Below are 25,447 nucleotides of genomic sequence, written 5' to 3'. Positions count from 1 at the left end.
TTCCAATGGAACTTATTGTGTATTTGTCCAGTCGTGTGACATTCTAGGAGGGACCTGAGGCGCTTACACAGATATTCACAAATACAATGAGATTCAAGGAGAGGAGCGGAAAACTGGAGAAAACACGCAACCTGAGGCTGCTGAGGACAAAGACTCAGGGCAGCACGCGCGCGCGCACACACACACGCACACGCACTGTAGGTGTGACGGTGGCGGAAGCTCCGCCTGCCTCGGGAGCTGGGACCCTCCTGGGGGCCAGACGGAGCGACACCGCAGCCTCTGACCGATGTGTTCTGAGTGACACTGCTGTGTTCTGAGTGACGGAGGAAGCAGACACAACTCGGGAGACCCGGTGCTCCCTGGGCTGGAGCTGGAGCATCTCTGAGGGAATCACATCAGTCATGTGACCACGTCATGTGACTCTGAGCTCAGGAGGCTGGCAAGCACCTGTCTGGGAGGGAGCTGGAGAGGAGCAGCTGGTGTCCAGCAGGGGTGGAAGGAGGAAGGCAGGTGGAGGCCATGGAGACACATGGAGACAAAGCAGGCGTCCTGCCCACACTGTCCCTGGGCAGCAGGACATGTCCTGTCTTCAAAATGAGCCCTCCTCTGGTCTTGGGCTGTAACCGGCTCCGTTCCTCTCAGCCAGAGTCTTAGCACGGAACTTCCTTTCCTGAGCCAGCACCGAGCTTGTGGGCATGACCCCAGCGCTGGCCCAGCACTGCCCCCACTGTCACTGAGGGCGACAGCAATGCGCAGTGTCCCTTCATTAGTGCTCCCACCGGGCCTCCCCCTTTCCCAAAGTGACAAGGGCAATGTCACCCACACTACACAGAATCAAAGTTGATTTTCTGCTTGTTTTCAGGATTCCACAACGCTCATCGTGACCATTCGTGAGTTACCGTCTGAGGATCACTCAAACGGATCTTAGCCACGTATAAAACATATTGAGAATTTCTCCTTGTTTTGGTTATAGTTCTCATCCATCCTGAGCGGAGGCTAGAACCCAGACATTCCTCCACCACATCCCCTGCCTGCCTGCCTCCCTTCCCTCCATGGGAAGTCCATCATCAAGTCCCCTCAAACACGACTCCCCAGTAACTCAGACCACGCCCGTTCTTCCCAGGCCCAGTAGCACACGGCCCGCTCTCGGGTGAGCTGGCACCGTGTCCAGCACCCTCGCCGAGTGCCATCATTTTCTCTCCTGCAGCTGCAGTGATGAGGCGCACCTCCGACCACACCGCAGGGTCCGGACTTCTCCTGGGGCCTGTAGAGAACGACCCTGTCTCCATCGCAGCCTCCGGCGCAGGCTGGCTCAGCGCCGCCCACCTCTGGGGTCCCTTCTCCCTGTGACCCCGCTGACCAGTCTGCGTTCCGCCCCCAAACCTGCTGCTGTCTCTGGAGTCATCTCAGGACGTGACTTTTGTCAGGACGCTCTCCCTGCCCCGTCCCACTTCTTGCCTTCCCCCTTCCTCTTACCCGAGTAAGAACCGCCCGGGGCCTGGGCACCAGGAGGGCCACGCGCTTCTCTCCCCTGGAAACTCTCACTGTCCCTGTAACTCGACGGGGCCTGGGAGGCGGGAGCTCCCACTGTCCGTCCATAAAACCGCTGTGATGGTGAGATGCCTGTCTGCGAGTCTAAGGGCCCACTCATCGCGGGCAGGTTCCTGTGCACAGCCTTTCATTTCCACACAGGCAGTATAAACCGCACCCTATAAGATGTTCTGTAACATGCCACATGCAACGTGTTTCTTAACAATGGAACCACAAACACGTATTAATGAAAATTAAGGCCCACTTCCAAGTTAAGAGAAAATTATTTAACAGACAGTGTACAACCTTTTAATAATTCAGTAAATTATCCCTTTCAGCATGGAAGGAAAACAGCAAACTTTCTGCAATATGAATAATTAATATTGGCGACTTCAAAATCTATCTGCTAACGGCATAGTCTCATGAGGAAAATGCATTTGTGAAACAAGAGCTAAATGCCTGCAATCCAAGGTACCTCGAATGAAGTGCCTTGGGCATCAGAGCAGCCCCACGGTCTCACCCAGGAGGGATGTCAGGTATTCTGGAACGCGCCAGCCCGGCATCCAGAAAGCAGTGAAACACACTTCCCTGGCATTCAAAGTCCTTGAAAAAAGACACCACTAAGTTCTGAAAACCGTGCCTCCTACCACCTCCCTGGCTCCTTTGCAAACACGCAACTCGCAATTATGAGCAGTTTTGTAGGAGGTGTGCCATGTTCCCAGGAAACCAGGATGCCCTGGAGTAGCTCCATGTGTAATTGGATGGTTTTCTGAAATGCTTGTCTGCTTGAGTCTCATTTCTGGCGCTCTGGTAAACAGAGTATCCCTTAGCAGCTATTATCACCCGAAAAGGTCCTGCACTTCTCAGGGCTCCTCTATTTTTCCCATAAATGCACTGTGTGACCCGGCACTTAGACGATGAAAAACAGCTCTGGGTGGCCAGCCTGCCAAGGGAACCTGAGAGGCGGGTCCCTCGTCCCGGACGAACGGGGGCTCTTCTATGCGGGAGGCCCAGTGGGACACGGTTAGCAGGACGTGACCACCTTCTCGGGCTTCAGATCTTATCCAAGCTGGCTGTGAACCTCATGAGAGTGGTTTTCCGACCTTGATATACTTTTATTTTGGGGTCAGAAGGAAGAATGGCCAGCTTGCAGCCGAGAGCTCTGCTTTAGCAAATAAAGGCTGAGTTGGGCTGTGGCTGATTTATACCCAGTGGGCTCTCTTTCCCATGCATGTGCAGAAGCACATTTCACAGGTAATTACTCCTTCTACGGATGGGAAGGTAGCTACCGAAGCTGGGTGTAGCCTAGAATAACACTCAGTCCCTGAAAGAGAGCCTGCTAAGGTAGTAAGTATATTAGGCAGATAAATCCCGACGATGGTGGTAGTGCTTCATCCACCAGCTGCCGAGTCCCTCTCTTTCACTACTTGCACACAGACGATAAAGACCCACCAGGACCAGCTGGTTTAACCGACATGAGCAACACTCAAACCAAGGTGGCGAGAAATCCCAAGGAAAACCTGCTTGCAGTTGTTTTAGAGGGTAAAGTGCCCCAAGTCTTTTACTTTTAGGTCTTACTAAAAATATTCCATAACGTAGTATTTTACAGTGACAAACTCATGTTTCTCCTTTATGTCCATTATACAGGGCAACTAAAATTTGGCCTTTGCCATTTTTAAAATATAAAGAAAACGAAACCTTTTAGACAAAGTTTCTTTGTCCCGAAGGACTATAGACCCTCTGCTTCCTCTCGCACGACCTGGCTAAGTGCTGAACGAGGACCATCAGTTAATGTAACAGTAATGACACAGTGCGCACTGTTGCTATCTACACATTCCGGTCTCTATCGGGCAACCCTGGATACAGTGTCCATCTAACACACCCCTGTGGCTCCGTGCAACAGAACACAGCTCGAAAACTACCGACCTGAAGATGCCACCCAGACTCAGATGTTAGAGCACGTCACGCATCTACCAGAAAGTCCTTTCTTCCCTTACTGCTTTGTGGTTTCTTACTCTGAGTCTGATACATTTTGTAGACGTGAACAGTGCCTCCTGGTTTAAGAGTCAACAATGAAGGATCGTGGCATTTTGGAGGTGGAAGAGGTGCTAGAGGTGAAATTAATTTCATGAATAGAAGATGGGAAGGAAGAATCAGCTTTGGAGTCAGGCCGACCTGTGTTTGAAGTTAGCTCAGAGACCTTCATTTTCTCCCTGGCGATGAGGAATTATCACTATCGACAGCATCGTTATGAAGCTGGAATGAGGTAACATATGCAAGAGCTTCACCTCCCTGTCCAGGAGCTGTTATGTGACTAGATCACATTAGCTGGGTGGTTAGTTAGTGGCAGAGTCAGGACTAGACTTACAGCTTCTAGTTCAGCACTATTTCTACAGTAGTAGTCTATTCTGAGAAACAGATATGAGTTCCCTAATAAATGAACCTTGTTGCAGGTCCCAGAGCACAAATTCCAAGCGAACTGTTACCATTTCTCTGAGAGGAATCAACAGGGCAGAAAAAACAGCACTCATGGACAAAGTCATAAGCATCAACCACTGTGTCTCTGATAAAAGTCTAAGCAGATAACAGAGAATTTAGTTATAAACTAACAGAGTAGAGAATTAAATGCTGCTGGAAGTCAGTATTCTTTAGGCTACTGTAGTGTTTTTGAATACATTTCTGTAGAGGTTACTGCACCGAAGGTAGTTATGAAGTTGTCTGGCTTGGGGGTGGAGAGGCAGGGTGATGAGGAGTCCTTTGATGTCACATAAGCGGGGGTGGCACCCTCATACCCCGTGGTGAGTGGGTGGAAGCCCCACCCAGGAATATATCCTAAGAGCTTCTATATTATCTCTATCTTTAGTAAGGGCATTCTTGAAAAGAACTGTATATTTGAAATACATTTTCCATGAATTGTGTTAAAGAATGTACGGGTTTTATTAATTTTTTAAATGACTAGTTTAGAAGAATAGATAGGTGGTTTTCTTTTTCTACTTTATTCAAATATGTTTAATTGGGTTAAGAGGTTCTTTTGGTAGGGTAAGAGAAGTTATGTTTACAAATCATCTAAGAAGTGTTTGTTTACGTGGTGGTTGAGTGTATTCCCAGTCTTTGACCAGACTGAACACTACTGGGGCCCCTAGAGGCAGGCCTGGCGTTCCTGCCGCAGGTGGAGGGTTAAAATGGGCTGACATTGACCTGCTTTGGGTGCATCTGAAGGTTTTTTCAGTGCCATATATGTTTGTGTTTTACACAATGACAGTATCACGATGTGAAATGTATTTCTTCCTGTGGGGAGCAATAAAAAAGTTTGGAACCCACTGGTACAAATCACTCAGTGTTCTCCAAAATTTTGGTTGGGACCCTCTATTAATAAAACAAACAAACAAACAAAGACCAAAAAACAGGAAACACCAAAAACTGTATCTGAGTCTTACTTAAGTATGAACCTAATACAAACACTGCTACTATTTTGTTTACGTAATGACACATGGATGAAAAGACGATGTAACAAGTGACACTGAAGTTGTAACATTTTCCTCCCGCACTAGACGGCACGTCACTTCTCTCAGTGTGTGTCAGTTCCTTTGGAACAATGTAACTCACGTTTCACACAACACATTTGTTCAACCTGCCCATCACCCGCCGATGGCCTCTTCAGGGTACCAAGTTGAAAGTCACACTGACAACCTAGCCAGGGCAGCCCATTGACACCTTCCGTGGTGGTTACGTGGACTGACGGTAACTTAGGAATTTGATGAGAACTTCTAACAGTGTTTCAAGTAGTTCACAGGATCCTATTTGTTACATTCTATACTTCTGATAATGTTAATTCTTGTTTCGCAGGAATTGATTATTTCCATTATTGGCTAATGAAGAAAATGTCAGGAAGAAACTTACATTTCAATTTTTAGGCATGAAACGTCCCTTGTACCTGAGCTGCAGCTTCAGACTTTCTGAAACTGGGGCCGGTGACTGCTGGTGCCTGAGGACCCCAGAGAGAGCGGCCCCGAGGTCCTGGGAGCCGTGATGGGCCTCCAGGTGTGCAGCCCTGTTCAGGCTCTGGGCCCAGCCTCCCTCGCAGGTCGGATGAGAGAGTCGGCTGCACCCTGGTAGAGTGGGTGGGTGCTGCACCAGCACCAGCCAGCAGCCAAGTCGGGACTGGGCCCAGGAGCCTCCCTGCGCCACCCCCGACTGGTGGGTGTGCAGCCAAGTCTGCCGCCGGGAGTCGAGCGCCAACCCTCCAAAGAGAGAGCTTTTGGAGGGACGGCCAGGGGTCTGCCTACACCCTTCTCCGTGCCGGGGCGTTTATCTTGCCTTCACTTCCCTGGCTCCCTGGCCGCCCGTGAGGCCAAATGGCCACGGCCCAGTCAACAGAAGAAAGAGATGCCTGTCATTTCCATGACGGGGTTGATAAGAGAGGTGCCTATCTTGTCCGTCATTTCTCTCCACTGTGCCGGCGGGACCCGGGGCTGGGGCTCAGTCTGTCCAGGAAAACTGTGACAAGTCCCAATGGCAGGAAAACTGTGCCAAGTCCCTATGGCATGACAAAGTAAAAAACGCAGAAACTGCTTTAAAAAATTATTTACTTATTTTTAGGGGGGAGGGAAGGGAACAATAAAGGGAGAGAAACCACTACGTGAGAGAGAGATACCAACTGGTTGCCTCCCACAAGGGCCTAATAGGGGCCGGAAGCCGCGACCTGGGCAGGCCCACCTGGAAATCAAACCGGTGAACCTTCAGTGTGCGGGGTCGCCCAGCCCGCCGAGCCACACCGGCTCCCTTCAGTGCCTGCAGACCACCGTCAGGTTTCGTCAGGGCCGGAGACACCAGGGTGAGAACCCCACCCCCCCCAAAACGCTGCCTGAAATGCCCAGGCGAGGACACAGCTGCGTTTGGGTGTGAGCCGTCGCATCTGGGCTGCTGGGCAGGGCCGTTTTCTCTGCAATGACCAGTGACACTTGTTGGGGGCCCTGCACTGGGACCCTCTGTCTGGGGGAACCCAGGACCCAGACAAGGCCGCAGATGCCACCCTGACCATCTCCACCCTAGAGATTGTTCCGTTTCTCCTGTACAAAGGATGGGCGAGCTCAGAGGACCCTTGTGAAACGTGTGGTGGAGAGTTCAGACTTTAAAGTGAGGTAATTAGCAGAAAGTGCCTGGCGTGCCTCGGTCATACTGGATTGACAGAGGGGCACCTGGTCCCACTGAGCAGGGGTGGGCTGGGGGGTGGGGAACACCAGGTGCCATAGTTAAATCATCATGGAGCAGAACTTACATGCAGGGCTCCCGTTCAATAGACCTTCTCTGAATTTGGGGGTGCCCAGTATTTAAAACTATTTCATAATCTGGAAGGTGGCTGGTACAGGTGGAACCATGTGCCCCAGAGGTTCACAGGCTGGAGCCCAGCCCTCAGACCCTCAGGATGTGAGAAGGTGCCTTAAAGGGGTGACTAGGTGAAAACACGGCCGCTGGGGGCGCTGCAGGGGACACAGGGCGCTGCAACCTGTGTCCTCAAAAGAGGAGATTCCCACACCAGAGAGACACTGGGGCTACAGGCACAGTGGATGGTCGTGGGGAGAGGCACCCCACGGGTGGCCGTCTGCAAGCCCAGGAGAGAGGCCTCAGAGGACCCCAAACCTGTGGCCCCCCCAACCTTGGCCCGCCAGCCTTCAGAACCGTGGGGAGCAAACCTCTGTTACTGATGCCACCCAGTCTGTGGTACTTGGTTGTGGAAGCTCTGGAAGACCAAGACGGTGGCCAGAGACGATGGCAGCACTGTTCCCCGTTCCTGGCAGCCGAGGGGGAGGAGGGGACAGAGTCGGAGGGACGAGTCAGGCCAGGTCACGCCATTTCCCGGAACACTTCTCACTGCACCCCCCACCCGCCCTCACCCTGGACTGCCATCGCTTATCCCGAAGTGTTTCCAGGTATAAATATGTCACTCCAGGGTTAATGGTTTCTGGTAAAGGCTTGAAAAGCAAAAAAAAGTAAAAATGTTCATTTTTCAAACTACTAAGTGGACTCGGTAATAAAACATATAAGAGGGCCCGGAAGGTGTTCAGATTTTACTGGAAATACGTGATTGCTTGGTGCGGAAATTATTTATTTCCGTCGAGACGTTAGAATATTAAACCCCTCCTCCTCTTGCTAAATGGTTGTGCACTTAAAACATTACAGTGTTTCACTGTCCTGCTGAGGCACCAAATGATATCAACCCTCATGAATATGCAAATCAGCCCCTCTGAGCATATTATTATTTCAAAGATAGTTGGAGGTCAGCAGCCTATAGCAATTTCTGTGCATGAAGTCTCATTAATATGAGACTCCACACAGTAAGAAAGTTTTTATCACAGTGTGTGTATGTGCGTGTATGAGTGTAAGTGTGTACATGTGTGAGTGTGACTGTTAGTGTATATTTGAGTGTCTGTGTGAGTGTGCATGTACACGTGTGTGTGAAAGAGTGTGCATGTGAGTATGTGTGTGTGTGAGTGTGCCTGTGTGTGCGAGTGTGCCTGTGTGTGTGAGTGTGCGTGCTTTCAGTGTCCTGAGTAACTGGAGACCTGAGCACAGCTGCAGGCACTGCCGGTGGCCTGTGGATGATGGTGGGGATGGGGTGCAATGACGGAAAACACTTCTGTAAGCACAACTGTTCAAAAATCACACTTAGCTGAGTCAGAAGAGGGGGACTGAAAATTCAAAGCACTTTCTGTCTCAAAGAAAACCCTTAAATGCTCTTCACCTGGAGGCCACGAGTGGCCCGGTTCCTCCGGAATCAGCTGGCTTGCCCCGCCACCTGCAGCTCCCGAGGGGCCAGAACAGTGGTTGTAGCCCAGATGCCGGCGGGAGGGCCCGAGGCATCTTGACCTTGGTGATGGCCACCACCTCCCTGCATCCTGAGTCAGCTTTCCAGGTGGGCCTTGGTGACTGAAGTGCTGTCCAGGAAACTGCGGAACCACCCGAAAGGGAATGCGCAGGCAGTGGCAGCGGCATGGGGAACCGCCCGCAAACGGAGGGTGTTTAACGCGGGGGCTGTGCTTCTCGATGCCCCTAATGCGGACAGCAGGCTCCTCCTCTCGCCCAGCTGTGATCAAATTGATTTTCTTGTCCAAGTAACACCTTGCGGCCACAACTGTAGCTGCTATAGTAGGGCTAGAGGTATAGCTTTTATATCTGTGAGTGCGAGCTCAAAGTTGGTCTGATAAAAAGGATAATAAGCAGCGCTGTCCCCACCCCATAGCAACTGAGAGGGGGAAATGGGCCGTAGCCGTAACTTAGTGCGATCGACAACACATGCAACAGAAAGAGGAATTCACGCCCCGGGTGTGGGACGCTCTGAGTAGAGCCAGAGCTCTCTGACCTGGGGCAGAGCTGGACTCGGATGCCTCTGGTGAGGGAGACTCGGCAGAACCCTCCGAGCGCCCATTTGGAAGTTGAAAGCATGCACATACTGATATTAGTTAGGGATGCACCCACATAGGGTGGTGACCCCGTGAGAAAAAGCGAACAGTGAGCATCATGAGAGTCAGCTGCACCCAGGCAGGAGGGGGTGGGCTGCGTGAGGGCAGGGCGTGGGCTCTGCAGGATGCAGACCCCCTCATCGCCAGGTCTGGGCGCTGGCCACACAGGTCTCTGCAAGCGTGCACACCTGTGACAAGGTTGTCTGTGCATGACAGCTCTCCTAATAAGTTTAAGAAGACATTGGTCCATTTAAAATGCTATCCTCAAAGGTTGATCAACCCTGTATGGACTAGGGCACTGGGACTTGGAGCCTCAGGACAGCACCCCCACCCCCGATGAGTTGGGGGCACAAACACGGAAGTCGTGCTGACTGCGGAGAAGGCGGGGGAGGGGCTGGCATACATGCAGGTTACGAAAGGAAGGAAAAAGCATGAAGACAGCTTTATACAACTCTTGGAGCTATCTTAAGCATTCACAGGCATCTGTCTAGATCTCTTTGGATACACGATAAATTTACACATAAAAATGGTTTGCTTGTTCCTTGTACGACAAAAGAAAGAGTGCTCGTAAGAGTCGGGGCAGAAGTGGGTGGAAAGAAATGAGTTTTGCCTTCTCCGCTCACTAGTCACAGCATTCCCACCTTACTTCTGTTTTCTAAAAGGTTGTTTTTAACCACTTGATAAGATGCAAGAGGAGAAGAAGAAACACAGCTTGTAAAGTACAAACCTTCAGCAAAGTAAGAATTTGGGGTGCAGTTCACGGCCAGGACAGGGGCTCCCCAGAGATGAAGGGAGAAACACTTCTGGTGCCATTTCCAGCAGGCGAGTAAAAACACACTGCTTGTAACGCACGAACGGCACACGCCTACACTTGAACCTGGGCGAACGCCCGCTGTCTCTGCTGCAGGATTGTACAGAGACGCGGCTCCAAGGCCGGACAGAGGGCCTGACCACGGACGGTGCCCGACGATGCAGCCAGAACGGGCTCTGAATGCCACCGGTTCTGCCCTGCAGCTGTCTGTGTGGTCCACGTACCAGTCACTCCACACAAAGAGGCTGCCTGACCCAGCGCCCTGTGCGTGTGTCAGGGGGCGGACAGGAGAGCAGAGAGCCCTTCAGTAAATGTCCCGTTTCGCCTTCCTCTCCAGCAGCGGTAGAGCTGCCGTGTCTGCAGTCCCGTTTGCTTTCACTAGTCCTCCTTTCTCTACATACTGTGTGCATCTGTGACACACAGACACATGCTTGCACACACATATGCGCACACGCACACACCTCCTGTGGTCAGGTGGGGCCACACGGCTGAGTTCCAGCACTGGGAGCGTGTGGAGGAGCGATGGACTCCCTCCTGTTCCGGGCCCGTTCTCCCAAATCTCTCCTAGGTGACCTCCCTTCTCTCGTCCTCGGCCCCGAGCCTGGATGAGGAGGACCTGGTGAGCATTCAGTGGCCACCGAGGAAGACAGGATCTGAGCCCCTGAATGATGCTGCAGGGCAGAGGCCTCGCAGCCAACCCACGCACCACTGTCACTTGATGGCAATGAGCCTTGACTCTGTGGTTCCTGGGTGGCTTCTGTTAGAGGATTAGACTGCTGTCCTGACGTCACTCTGCCCGCACAACCGCCACCTGAGGAAAGGTGCGGAGCCTGCAAAACCACCCCCTGATGCAAAGTTTACCATTAGCCTCAGACAACAAGAACGTAGGATTCTGGTTTAGGTCATTTTGAGGCTGAGAGAGCACCAGCTTTGTACCGAGGCTGCTCACACCGTGGAGCTCCTGCTGTCGTGGTGGCTGCGGGGCTGCCCGAGGTCCAGGGGCTGGGACGGCGGCTGCACCTCTCAGACCGACAGACACGGGAGACGGTGTGCGAGCGTGAACAGGCGTCCCAGCCGTTTGTTAATGCTGCAGAGAGGCCTCAGGAGAGTTGCCGTATGGCTCTGAGTAAACACATGAATTTATATCCTGAGCTGTTTTACATGCATGTCCATCACGTAATCATTTGTGCCTTACTTTAGCAAATTTTTAGTAATGAATTATGTTCAAGTTTTAGCCCTTGGATGGATCATCTGCATATCATCTTTAGGGATCTATCTTTTAGTATGTTCCCCACTTTTCAGTGTGGTTTTAGACAGCGTATCAACTCGATCACGTGTGTGCACTCGGGAGAGCAAGGTTCACAGCCAATGGAACCTCTGCGGAGTTTTCTGTTTAGCTCCCTGCACGGCTGTGGGGTCGGTCTTCCTGCCTCTCCAGACACCGAGATCGCTGTATTGCAAAAGGACCCCAATGATCTGCTCGTGCTTCATGCTGCCCCCAGGCACGCTGGGGCCCCTGACGGGCTGCGGTGGGGGAGGGGACGCATTAGCTAGGTAGGTAATGCCACTGCCATTCTATGTGACATGAAAACTGCAGTTACGTAAGGGACCTGGGAGGAAAAGAGTAAAAAGGCAAAAAGGGAAGCACTGAAGGCAGAAGAGAAGACATACTGGAGGCCACGCCCCTGGCATGTCACAAGGAGGGGGACTCCTCCCTCGGACACCCCGAGGTGATGGGGCATCTGTGTGGCCAGTGCACACAGCGAACCAGGGGTGAAAGCGTTTTATGGGGCCTCCTGCACACCCCTCCTGCCGCAGCTCTCCACAACTCACCAGCCCAACGCCAGAGGCCCCGCCAAGCTGTGCGAGCCACACGCCGAGTCCGTCCACGGCTGACACGGAGGGCGCTCAGCCACTCCAAAGCAGCTCCAGGTGGACGAGCAGGCACGGCAGAGAGTGCAAACAGCCCACACCATTAGGAGGGTCTCCCACGCCCGTGGCTTTGCACCAGAGTTCATCGGAAGCTCTGGAAGTAGGTCCTTTGGGCTGTGTTTGCCAATCTCATTTCCAACTCCATCAAAGGTTACTGAAAAAACCCACGCTGAGTAGCAGATTGAATCGCTCACAGACAAAACCGACAAGGGCAGGGAGAGACCTTTTGTACTAACTAATGCTGCTTCCCCAGGTGGCTGTGGAATGCTCAGACTTTCACACCAGGAACTTGAGTAAGTCCTGAGAGCCACTTAGCGGCCCGAGGCTCGGCCCTGGTACTGGGATGTGTGAAAATCGGTCTGTGACTGCGATGCACCTCCGGGCCCCGGGGGGAGCGGGGCGTGTGCTGGGGGGGCGGGAATGGGGAGAACAGGCCATCCTGGGGTCGCCCAGACCTGGATTCAGGCCTCAGCTCTACTCGTCCCAACGCTGTGATGCTGGGCGCGGATTGGACGGCGCCCTCGCTTCTCCTGTAAAACAACAGTAATTCCTGCTTTGCAAGTCTACGGTTGTTTCAAACTTGGAAAAAGTGCTCAAAAGTGAGCTGTGCAACTCCCATGCTTCATCTCTAAAATGAAAATAGTGACAGCATCCGTTACAGCAGGGCTCTCTGGGGATTAAATGGTTTTGTGGTCCCTCGCGCACAGGCAGTGCTCAGTGAGAGACCTAATCACTACTCACTTCGACTCTTGGGGAAACAGGATCCTGCCTCTCACTCTTGCAAAGCGAAACACGAGTGTTCTGACCGGATGAGGAGCTCACACGTGGGAAGGGGGATCTGCACAGTGAGGGATTTCCAACCAGTGTTAACTGCTCCTCATAACCGCCGTGGTCCCCTGCTGACTGGCCACACCTGGAGGAATGCGTATGTCTCACATTGAGCTTTGAAGGTGTTTAGCTTAAGGAGCTTGAAGGATGTTTCCAAGGCGGGTGTAGGGGGAGAAAGGAATGTTTTATTATCTAGGCAGTAAGTGGCATTCAATATTCCTAGGGAAACGGTGAGCTTACACGGACACTGTCAGAGAGATGCTTGGTACGTGGGCTGCTTATTAGCAATAGAAATGGCGTACCAGGCTCTTCTGTCGCCCCTGCGGGGCCAGTGCCGTTCACTAAGTCTCTCTACGGGCTCTGATTCTGATACATAGTTGCTAGTCTCAGAATACAGATGTCAGTTTTTTTAATGTGCCTCCCCACCAGGCTCTGGAGATACTAAAAAACAAAATTTGGGGAAAGGGTGAGAGTTAAACAGCTGTGTTTCCCACAAAGGTGGAAGAGCAGTCTTGAAACCACCGTGCAAACGGCAGGTGCCTACCTAACGTTCTCTTGAATTGTACCCATCCCCCAGCAGCAGAATAATGTGTTCTAGTCTGTGGTCAAGAAAAAGTCCTTTGGTCAGTGCCCAAGTAGGAACACAACCGTCAAGCACATTTAACTACTTGTTTGCTAGTGATTCTGCCCCGTTTCACCTCCTCCAAACCCCCCAGCTCGGACAAGGTAAGGAGCAGATCCCAGCTGTAGACGCCTGGGCTGGAGAAACGACTTCTGGTTGACGGATGTCAACTTCGCCATGGAGAGGAAGTGATGGCCTCAGGAATAAAATGCCGCTTGGAAACATCACTCAGTCTTGCTCTCGTTTTCTTGGAGGAATTATACCGAACCCCCGAATAGCCAGCAGCCACCACAGGTGGCTCACACCGCTTGGCCAGGCATTCCAAGCTGGCGTGGTGGGAAGGGGAGGGACACTCTTCAGAGAGGTCCACAGGGCAGAGCCTCGGCTCCAAAAGCAGGAGAACGCGCCAGGGCCTGACCCCGGGGTCCAGTCCCCTTACACAGGACAGCTGAGGTTGGCCGGCGGCCCCAGGCAGAGGGTGCAGCAACTGGGGTCAACATGGCCAGCCACACACCGGTTTCCCGTATGGATCCAGTGTGGACTTGGGGCCAAGCCGGGATGATCCGGAGCCCACAGAGCTGAGCGTTCGGCGCACTCACGGTTCCTTTACAGAATCATCCATTAGTTTTGCTTTCCATACATGTTATTTAAGTCTAATTTACCAGATCCATAAACTTAATGTGACCTTTTAATTAACACCACGGTATTCTTGACTGCGCCACAGAAGTAAGATGGGTTCAGTCAATTCTTGTTCCTAACAGTCTGCTCTTTTTACAGATGAAAACTTTGGATTTCTAATTCTATATCACTATGACTTTATTGTATATATCTTATTTTATGCTCTGTGAATCCAGGCAAAGTCAAATGCAATGAGGGGGAAAGGTGGCCAGATAAGTGGGTAAGTCATTAGTACTTTGTAATTGGTTGATTTATATATCGAGTTGTAAGAAGTGACAACCTATAGTCAGGGAATGTCTATACACATGTTACTCTGTGAACATACATGTATATGCATATACACACATATGCACATTATATGTACTGCCTGTGGGAATACATGCTTATGTAACAACCAAAATAACAAAGGCAAATACACATTTTGTGCTTACTGTCTCCAGCATTTGACCTAAAGACACTTTAGAGGCATTATTTTAATCTATCCTCATAAGAGCGTATGCAAGAGGCGCTATTGTATTGCCCCAATTTAAGTGAAGCCAAGGCGCACCAACATTACATCACCTGCCCTACGCATTACTCAGTGTCAGGACTTGAACTTGGCTCTTTGATGCTCTGTGGACATCCCAGGGCACATGCAAAATGGCTCACTGATTTACTGGAGGTACCATTAGGGCTTATACTGGTACTATTTAAAATACAAAAAGGTAGCCTTCCCTCAGAATGTACAGGCTGGTACTGGCACCTCCCCCAGCCTGGCCTGCGTGTCCAATGAGCAGGTGCCGTGGGCTGTGCAGGGATGTCTGAAGGGATAGGGGTGGGCAGGGGAGGGGTGTCCTACAACAAAGACCCAGAGAGTGAGGCCCAGTCTTGTAGCTTTCCCTTTGCAGAAGATCGTCTGCGCTTGGCTGAAAGATTCATGGGCAAATCATCCTTGTCAAGACATGTAAGTGACTTAGGGAGACTCGGGTTCCTGCGAAGAAACCATTAATTCACAGCAGTGACTGAGCAAGTATGAGCCGAGAGAGGGAGAGAGAGGGAGAGAACGGCAGTGGCACCGACGACCTGAGGGCCGTTCTCCCTGACTGTCTCCCTCTCCCTGAAGTATAAACCAAGTTGGGTGGGAAGCCATTCCACTTAGCAAGGCACTCAGGAATCCAGCAAGTAGCAAATGAGCAAAGACTCAACCCAATTCAGGTTGTTTTCACAAAAAATTCTATGACATTTGGAAGTCTCTTTTCACGTGGTATGGGGAAAACACACCTGAGTCATAGTAGGAACAATGTCGTGACAACTCCATTCTGTTCTGAGTAGGTGCTTTGGGAACACAGTGGTCCCCCCACCCATGGGGACATGTTCCAAGGCCCCTGGGGGGGGCCTAAAACGCAGACACCACCGAGCCACTATGATTTTTTTATACATACAGACCTGTGACGAAGTTTAATTCATAAGTTGGGCTTCTCTCTCTCAAACTCTCTCGTCGTCCCGTCCTCACCTTTTCACTTCAGGGACGCACTTTGAGGCTTCCCTGTGGCATGTGTGAAGTGCCAGCGTCACTGCCCTTGCTCTGGGGACACCGTTAAGCAAAACAAGGGTGACTTGAGCACAGGCACTGAGATGCCACCAGCAGCTACTCAGTGACCACTGAATGGCTGGTGACACGTGGCGTGGACACCCTGGACGAAGGGATGACTGACCCCCTAACAGGACAACGTGGGGAGCGTGAGAGCTCATCACGGTGCTCAGACGGTGCACGGTCTAAATTCCAGGAATTGTTCATTTCTGAAAATTTTCCACTGACTATTTTCTGGTTGGCTGGGAATAATGGAAACCTCGAAAAGCGAAGCCGTGGATAAGGGCGGCTACTGCATGTATTAAAATGTTGTTGAAATGTGAAGAAATCGGATGGAGTGAAGGAATTATGCGGTGCAGGAGGGTCACTGCAGCGGTGAGGGGCCGGCCTCAGCCCCCGGCCATGGGCTATGCTCTTTTCTAAGAATGAAATGGGGAAGTGGGTCACCTTCCACTTGTGGAAGGGAAAGAGGGAAAGAGGTGTCAAGCAGGGAAGGGCTCCATAGTAAGTGTCACTTTAAAAACAAGCACGGCTTCATAACACATTGTTTAAGTAGCCAGCAGTGAGGAAGGCGTGTTTGCAAGAACCCATTTAAAAGGATTCCAAAGGAAAAAAAATACAAAACAGCATACTTAAAAATTTATTCATTCCCTGCTTCACTCACTGTTAAGACAAAGACGGTAAACCCAGGAGGGCACGCAGTTCTGAGGACGTCCTTGACAAGGGTAATGGAAAGAAATCGCTTTTAAAAAGGTACTTCTAACTATGCTCCATTTGAATCTATAGACATAATGCATTTTAATTAGATGCAGAGTTTGATCATGCAAATCTTTTGTTTCACAGAGAGGCTGTTACCTCGTGGCAAACAAAAAATCCAGCAAAATTAAACCGAGTTCACATACATTCTTCATACAAATGTAAGTGATTCAACATTGTCAACCTTTCCTGTGACTGTAGCGTGTTATACAGAAAGTACTTTCCAAAAAAATATATTCAACTTACTCACTTAACCTCAGGGAAAAGGTGGTATTTTTAAAATGAATGAGAAAAAAGAAGTGCAAAAGGAACTGAAACCTTTCAAAGGTGCTCAACCTTGTTCATAAAAAGAACTACCTGGAAATACCACTTCTCAAATATAAGAGGGGCGAGGGGACAATCCTGGTCTTTTAACTGCTCTGTTGGTGAGACGGGGTCGGGGGCACTGCCGTGGGGGGAAGGAGACGTGCCCGGCTGTGGAGAGGGAGCTGGACTACATACACTCTTCCCCTTTGCTGCAGTAACGGCTCCCCACGCTCCACCTCCACGCTGTTCCGAGAGAACTGCGGGAAGATTGTGCACGCGAGTCTTAGCAGCAGGAATATTTGTCACAAGAAACGAGAACACTAAGTGCTCACCAGTAAGGGACACGTAAGCCATGTGCCCGTGCCTAGTGGAATTCTATGAGGAACTCTCTTCAGTGAAGGTGCTACCCCTGCGTTACTGGGGAGCAGAATACAATGGAGCGGGGAAAGCAAGGTGGAGAAAAGCACACATGGCGTTCAGCCTTCCACTGCAGCAGGCGATGGCGCAGACCTGCACCAGCATCTACGGCGCGGGTGATTTGTTCCCGCTTTTTTGAGGTGGGGGATTTTCCAAACAATGGTTTACCCACGGCAGGAGAAAAGGACTTTGAAGTGCATGGGAATGAAAGCTCATTTCTGTTCACAGAGCTTGTTTTAGAGCTTTGACTTGGACTTCTGTCAGCAGGCTGCCTAATTAGGGCAACAAACTAAATCTGAAAAGCAGTTTGAAGAAAAATAAATATGTATGTGATTGGGGACATAAGTGTACCGTGACCCTCACTCCCTCTGGGGACACAGCCTGATGGTGAAACCAAGGGCCCTCAGTGACTGCGCTGTGGGTGGCGGCGGCGTCCTAATGCAGGTGCTGTTGGGTGTGTGTTGTGACATACACAAGTGAACATGCAGACGTCACTTCGGAACAGGATTTTTGCTAAGATGCAGCAACTGTTGTAAGATTAGTGACTTTAAGCAAAAAATTCCTTAACCCTGAGCTTGAACTGCAAATGTGAGTACACCACTGATATTGTGGTTATGCTCACTTTTTGAAAGCATGTTGCCCAAGCCCACCACGCACCAAGACGGGACTGCTAAGCACCAGGAACAGGGCAGATTCCAGGTGAATGAGAAAGAATTTGAGAGAGAAAGCCCGGGACATCCTGTGGCACTAGAAAGCCTGACGAATGTGTCCCGAATGCGGTTATTTACTGTTTTTCTTTACTTAGTGTGTCCAAAATGTTCTATAATTAAAAAGCTTTAACTTTTTTAAATAAATGAAAAATAAAGTGATTTTTTAAAAAAAATTACTTGCTTATGAAGTGAAAATTTGGAAATGGATGTTTCTAAATGTTTCTGTGTTATCTGGTTTTGTGAAGGGAAAAGGTTTATCAATGAAAAAAACTCATTAAAAATTAAAAATAGAAATAAAATCTTCCAAACTTCAAATAAAAATCAGTGTTTCACTGATATTTGAGCCCATTTGTTAAAAACATAGACGCACGTACCATCCAATGAGTTGCCCTTAATGATACATTGACACCTACATTATGTAAATCTTAATTTAAAGACCATTGTATTACTGGCAGATACACTGGAAAAATGATCCTACTTTACAAAGTCAGCAATGCAACAAGCTACTTCCATTCAGATCTTGGAAGTAATTTTGAGGTATATTTTTCAGCTATGAATGGCAATAAAACTAAGCATTGAAATACATTGAACGTAAAACCTGACCATTTTATCAATATAAGCACATAGTTCCCAACCACAGTTTTCAAAATCAATGAAATCTATCTATGCACACTACAGCCATCAAAAACAAATGTATAATGAGGTGTGGACCCTTATGCACTTCACGAAGAAAAATTAACTCAAACTAGATCAATGACCTAAATACAAGAGATAAGCTATTCAATGGAAACATAGGGGTAAATTTTCATGACCTTGGATTTGGCAATGAATTCTTACACTTGACACCAAAAGCACAAACAGCAACAGAAAAAAGAAACAGATAAATTAAACTTAATCAAAATTAAACACTTTTGTGTATCAAGGGACATTATCACCAACCCACAGAAGAAGAGAAACGTTTAGAAAACACGTATCTGATAGGGGGCCGTGTCCAGAACACATGAAGAATGCCTACTACTCAGCAAGACAAATCGCCCAGTTAAAAATGCACACGGGACTTGAATAGGCATTTCTCCAAATACACAGTCAGATGGCAAGCAAGCCTATGAGAAGATGCTCAACATTATCGGTCATTAAGGAAATGCAAATCAAAACCACAATAAGATGCTGCTTCACACTTAGTAGGATGCTTGCAGCTGCGTAAAACCATTTTGTAGCTTTTCAAAGGGTTAAACACAGGATTACGATATGACCCGGAATTATCCATAACAGCCAAAAGGTAAAACAACGCCAACGCCCACCAACAAATGAATGGATAAACAGATGCGGTATAGCCATTCAGTGGAATATTATTCAGCCATTAAAAGGAATGAAGATACATCCCATGACTTGGATGAACTTCAAAAGCCTTATTCTGAGTGAAATAAAAATATACTAAAGGCCACTAGAGGCTACATTTGCCTGATCCCTTTTACAGGACATGCCCAGAATTGAAAAATCCTCCGAAACAGACCACAGTGGTTGCCGTGGATGGGAGGATGGGGGTGTGGGCTAGTTTTCTGGGCAGTAAAAACGTTTTGAAACGAGAGAGAGCCGCGTGGTCCCTGCGTTGCACTGTTAATGCACAAGGTGCCACTGAATTGCACACTTTAAAATGCTTAATTGTGTATTATGTTGAACTTCACCTCAATTAAAAAATACAATAAAGTGCAAGTTAAAGATGTTTTGTAAATGTCGAAAGATTTAAAACCCATTTCACATCTTCAATAGTTTAGCTTTAGCTCCTTCTTCCTTAATTTCTTTTTAGTACGTGTTCTTTCGCACACATGTACATGTGCTCAGAATTTGTAGCGATAGGTGTGGACGATTTAATAGCGCTGCTCCAGACTAATCAATCTATAACTTGCAGGGTGAGTCCCTAGACACATTTTATGTACCTTGGCTGAATAATATTGCAAATTCTATTTCCACTGCCTGTCTGCAGGTTTTGCATTTGCTAGTTCAACACAGTTCTTTCATACCTTAGCATTTTGTATTTTTTGTGATCCAAACATAAATGTCTCTTGCTCAGTGATGATCAAATAGATATTTGAATTTTCACCCCTCAGCAAGGGACTGGGTGTCTCTAACACACCCTTACCTTGGCAGCTTTCCTCTGGTGCTAGGTCAGCAGTGAATGGGGCGGGGGGCACGCAAGACTTACCCACACAAGGCAGAGAGTAGCCGAGCTGCGGGTCGTGCATGAACTGCCGGTCGTTCAGCCTGGTCACGCAGTAGAGGTGGAAGCAGTCCAGGCAGATCACATGGCGGGAGTCGCACTGGAACACCAGGATGGGACTCCTGCAGAGGCGAGGACAGACATTTCCTGTGAGACTTGCCACACGCAAGAGGCCACGCATGCTGTGGGACACTGAGCAAGCCTGCCAGGCTGCGGAGCACGGAGCCCGTGCTCACCAGGGCCCTGTCTTAAGAATTGGAAGCACTCCATTAACTATACAGAACATCATTTTCCTAATCATATATGTTGTACATTAACAGATTTACCGATCAGCTGTGCATCTCCAGGGCGATGTCCAGCTTCGCCTGAGCTAGTGTCCCTAAGCAGGTTAATGTGCTTCCGCGCCCCGCATCTGAACCCGCTGACGCCCTTTCGGGGCCCTTTGCAGTTGAGCCTGGACTGTGCTCTGCACAGTCCTTTGCCCTTGTAACAATTCCCCCGGAAGACGATGAAACATAACACTTCCCTGCTTCTGACGCAAGAGTAACGCGGCTCACACACAGTTCGTTCACCCTGTGACTCGGCAGGGCTGCTACCCTCGCCCTGCTCCTCCCCCGCCGGGGCCGGTGCAACATGCCGTCCATTCCGACTTTTGCGACACGGTCGATCAAGCCCGAAGAGACCTCCGATCTGCTACCAACACGTGGAAACATGGGAGAAGGTAGGAGACCATCACTAAAAATGTTCCTTTATGTCGCCGGGCTAAAAAGGAAGCTTGGCCAACACCCTGTGGAAGAAGTAAACCTGGAGGTCAGAGCCGCCGGTACCCGGACCACAGCCTCGGTGTCGGGGCAGGAAGGTCAGGAGCCTGGTGCACAGGCTGGTCCGAGCGCCGGCTCTTCCCTCCCCCTGTTGTCAGATGGACGGCTCCAGTTGTTCTCTCTCACACTCGGCTGACACGGTTTTGTGCTCCTGCTAAGCACGGCCGGGAAGAACCTACACCATCCTGACAATCCGCCGAGCATCGCTGCCCCACACTCCAGTGACAGCGTCCTGGTACGCGGAGCAGGTCGGCAGGACACGAAAAACTCGGCAGAGGCCGTGGTATGAGCTGAACCCCCGGGCAGACGCAGGCGCCCACTGCATGAGGGAAGGCTTCAGAGGTCCAACGCGTGGGGCACGGGGGACACGCCCCACAAAACAGAGGACACGACAGCCCACCTTGCCCCTGCCGTCACTAAGAATGGTGTGCGAGGTGACGGCGGGCTCGGCGGCGGCAGTGGCTCTCGGTCCCAAGAGGGAGGCCCGTCCTCCTGGTGACACGGAGTGGTGCTACTAAGAATCGAGTGTGGGGACAGCAGGCCGCTGCCCTGCACTGAGGCACAGGCAGGAAGACGAGCCGACCACACCGAAGGAGTCGGGGGACGCGGTCCGAGGCATCAGTGCGCTCGGCGAGGGGGTGAGAACAGAAGACCGGTCGGCTCCCTGGAAGGAAGTCACCTCCCAGACACAGGGTGTGTGGCCGCCACCAGATGCTGCAGTGTCAGTGGGGGGCGCCACGCTCCTGTCTTTGGAAAAGAAAAAACTTGCGATAGTTGCAGGGAGTCCAAAGTAGTCGATGAGTCACTGATGAATTCTCTGTTGCTGTCTGCGTGGAGCCCATTTATATACATATAAATACACACCTATATGGTGATATAGATACATGTGGGGAGAACAGACACATCTCACATGTACACTGACTTACGGACTTGAAAACACAGTGACATTTAGTCATGGACACACATGCACACACCTGACATAGAATTTTCTGGTAGCTGACTTTCTTGATATAGTTATGAGGTAAGATTGCTTACTTGTTACAAAGAGTACTGTAAAAAATTTCAGGGAGGGCTAAGCCTGACATTCAGAGAAACGTTATTAGATTAATCGTCATCTGAGAAAATGAGTAAAAGTCATTTCACAGATAGAGGGACTACATAATTAATGTCTGATGTGCTAATATTTATGAGCGCTGACGTCAGACGAGGTGCCTTGCGGGGATCTGCGTGTAGGTGCCCTGCATTTCGTTCTCCTGAGATCAGCCGCCCGCCTCTCCCGTCCCTCCGCCCCCATCCTCCCGTGTCGGCCAAGCCCTCGCCTATCCCAGCAGGCACTTCCAGTCCCTGTGCCGGAAGGAACTGGCTCACTGTCACCCACCCCTGCAGTGTGGGACTAGCCTTTGTACGGAAATCCAAGTCCCCAATGTCAAGGTCCAGTTCAAGACTGAAGACCTTCAAGAAACTTTCTCTGGAGTCCAGTTCTTCACCGATTCTCCCCTTTCTCCTGCCTTTCAGCCCACAAGGCCTGTCACAAGGCCCTTCAGACAGAGCCTCCTCTCCGCCTTAGCTGTCTGCACCACGTGACAGGTCCCGAGACAGCAGAGGCCATGGGTACGTGACTGACGCCGTCATGACCCAGCCACGCCTCACCAGCCGGAGCGCTGGGCACATGCTAGCTATGCAACCAGCCACTGACTGGACCAGTGGGCAAGGAACAAGCTATTGTTATTTTATAATTTTATTGCTCCCATTTGCATGTTTTTATTCCATTTTTATCGAGCACCTACACTGGCTCCGGCAGGCCCGTCATAAACACATGTGGATCCCCACCCTGAGCGACTGAGCATCTTACAGCCGTAACTGGCACCAACAATGGGAGACACACGTGGCCTCCGCCACGGTGCTGAGCCTGGGGACACAGGGACCTGGCTGACGCAGGTGCTGCCGGACGATGACACAGGCCCCAGACTCTGGCGCCTGGATGTTGGGGGCGGGGGGGACGAGTCTGCACTGCTCCACGGGGAGCCTGGAGCAGAATGTGGACTAACAGGGAAGGCGACTCTGGGCCACTGCACCTGCAGAGAAACATGGTGACTGGCCAGGGCAGGAAGGGGACGCAGCACAGAATTCCTACAGCAAAGATGCTACCGCTGGGCTGGCTGAGAAGATGTGTCGGGAGAAGAGAGAGGAGAGAGGAAAAGGGTCGGGACGGAGACGACTCTGGTCAGGGGCGGTGCGGGGGGCTCTCGGAGAACATCGTCCTGTCTGGCGTTAGGTCATGGGGTTCACTGCAGGCTCCTAGGCATGGAGGGAGTGAAGCTTCGCTAAGTTTAGTTCTGAGGGATGTTTGGACGGAAAGAAGCTGGAAGCCGGGAAATCCATCCAGAGGTCATTTTAACGACTCGGGCATGAGTTACTAAGGGACGTCGCGGTGGTGCGCTGGTGGTGTCAGGAATGGAAACGAGGGGATGGATAGCAGTGACATTTCTGAGGAGAACAGGCCAGAATGTCCCTTCTCACGGGTCTTTCCTCCTCCCGACAGTCCTCTGTGCCCTTTGCTCAAATTATATATAAATGTTAATGGATCAATCTAGAAAATGATTTTACCCCAGCGAGCCAGGGTACTGAGTGGTGAAGCAAAGGTTACATAAAGTTCTCCGTCATGTGGAAAAGGCCTCGTAAATGCAGCACTTGACATTACGGAAGAGTTATCTGTAAACAACGACTTGACCCCTGCGCCCTCTGTTCACAGCACATCGGGCGGAACTCGGCAGAGAACACGGCCCGCCAGTCACATACATCTCACAAAGCACAGGACTGCTGCACAGAGGTCTGCACGTGCGAACGACCGTGAACCTGGTGTCGGAGGGCAGCAGCAGTGCTTCACACCCACACGATGAACGTGCACTTCCACCAGCGCGCTCTCCCCTTCGCTGTTTCTCCTCTCCGTCTCGGCTGCATCTAGACGCCTGCCAAACCGCCTGTCTTTCTGTCTCTTTCCTTCTCACATGGGCATCTTCGTTTCTACCCAATAAAAGAGAGGCTGTGGTTCCAACGTACCAGCTGAGCGTGTCATGCAGGGAATGCAATGCCCCAGAAATTGTTAGATGTGTGAAGAGAAGGCAGCGCGTCGAAACTCTAGAGCACAGGTGGCAAACACAAGGCCTGCAGGCTACATCTGGCCTCCACCCTGTTTTATCGGGCCGGCACCTTGTTTCTACCCAGTGGCAGTGCCGAGCTCCTTGCCCCTGGTTAAGGAGTGGTTACATTTACACAGTCCTAACACTACATTCGGCCCTTTGAAGGCCATGTGAGGCTGATGTGGCCCCTGGTGACGATGAGGTTGACACCCCTGCTTTAGAGGAAGTAAAAATCTAATCAAGTGGGCAGGAGAGGCACCAAACATGGATGGACAGGGCAGGATATTTTAAGGTACATTATTGATGTGGAGAGCTCACAGGCTGGGTGGTCTACAGCCTCAGCCCACTCCCCAGGGACCCTCGCCTGCTGGTACCCACATGGCTCCCTTCCACACATCAGGGGGCTGACCTGTGCCACAATGGGGAAAAAACAGACGGAGAAATGTGTGATTTCCAAACCAGATCAGAAAACCCATGGCGGTTTCCTCCTGTGCCCTCTCCGGGGGTCACCTGCACGGAGGACAGTGAGTAGCTACACTGCCGGGAAGCTCAGGCAGCCCTGCGGAGAAGTGGCCGCAGCAAGCACCTGAGGCCTCCTGCCAGCAGCCAGCAGCGGCTCGCAGCCCCCTGAGTTAGTCCCTGAGTTAGTCGTCTCTGAAGAGGGCCCCCCCTGCCTCCCCGTCCAAGGCGAGCCCTGGGGGACCGTGGCCTGGGCTGACATCTCGTCCCTAACCTCAGATCCCCTGTGCAACCATCCAGCCCGGCTGCTCCCAAGTGCCTGACCCGCTGAATCTGTGCACGTTAACGTTCAGTGTTGTCTTAAACCACCAGGTTTTGGGATAATTGCTTTTAAATGCAGCAGTGTGACTTATATAGGCCCAGAGTGGGGATGAGACCACACTTAGAGAGCTGGTCAGAAGAGAGGTGATGGAAGTAGTGGTATTGGAAGGAGTAGGAGGACTCCAGGGAGTGGAGATGGAGAGAACGTTCCAGGCCAAGGGAAGAAGAGACGGGTGAGATAAAAGGGCAGAGCATGGAAGGAGAAGGCTGTGTGGAGTCGAGTCTTCTCGTGCACCAGTGGAAGCACAATTAAACACAGACACATAATAGGGAGAGTGGAACCTTCAAAACTGCAATGAAAAGCAATGCGAGTTAGAATAAAAACATTCAGTGCACACCATGGAGGAAATAAAAGTCAGTTTTCCTCGTGGAAGAAAGCCCTTAAGTTTAGGTGATGGAACTTGACCCTCGGACATTCACATGCCAGTTGTCACACACGTTAGCAGTGCGCCAAAGCTCTCTGCAAACCCTCCGAGGAACAGCAGCAGTGAGACTCCCGGGACTTGAGTCAAGCCTTTGATTAGACAAAAATAATGAGAGGAGGAAAGCTACCCCCTTAAGTAACTTGAATTTATCTTCTTAACAACTGTCGCTTTAAATCCCTCCTAGTTAGAGATGGCTTATAAACAAGAAATAAATGCCTGAAATCTTAGAAGCCAAATGCATTTTCATTGCATCTATATTTAGCATCAGGACCTATGACTCGCCCAGCGCACTGCCGACAAAGAAGTCCCCGGCTTGGCACCTGCCGCGGAAGTGCTGGGGACCGCATCCGACCCCGCATGCCACCGGAGTTCATTATTGGAGT

General features: G+C 50.6%; 1 protein-coding gene across 1 annotated transcript in view; it reads right to left on the bottom strand.

Moving 5' to 3' along the window:
• Nucleotides 1-25,447, bottom strand: part of PRKN (parkin RBR E3 ubiquitin protein ligase) — an 869,798-nt gene that overhangs the window by 247,560 nt on the left and 596,791 nt on the right. Inside the window, exon 7 of the mRNA XM_053668746.1 lies at nt 19,824-19,960. Coding sequence (XP_053524721.1) covers nt 19,824-19,960 — 137 coding nt within the window. The remainder of the gene's footprint in view (nt 1-19,823; nt 19,961-25,447) is intronic.

The sequence above is a fragment of the Artibeus jamaicensis genome, unplaced genomic scaffold (genome assembly GCF_021234435.1).
Source record: "Artibeus jamaicensis isolate MK-2021 breed Jamaican fruit bat unplaced genomic scaffold, CSHL_Jam_final contig_497, whole genome shotgun sequence".
Taxonomy (NCBI): Eukaryota; Metazoa; Chordata; class Mammalia; order Chiroptera; family Phyllostomidae; genus Artibeus; species Artibeus jamaicensis.
The sequence above is the reverse complement of the archived record's forward strand: the minus strand, read 5'-3'. Positions and strand labels throughout refer to the sequence as shown.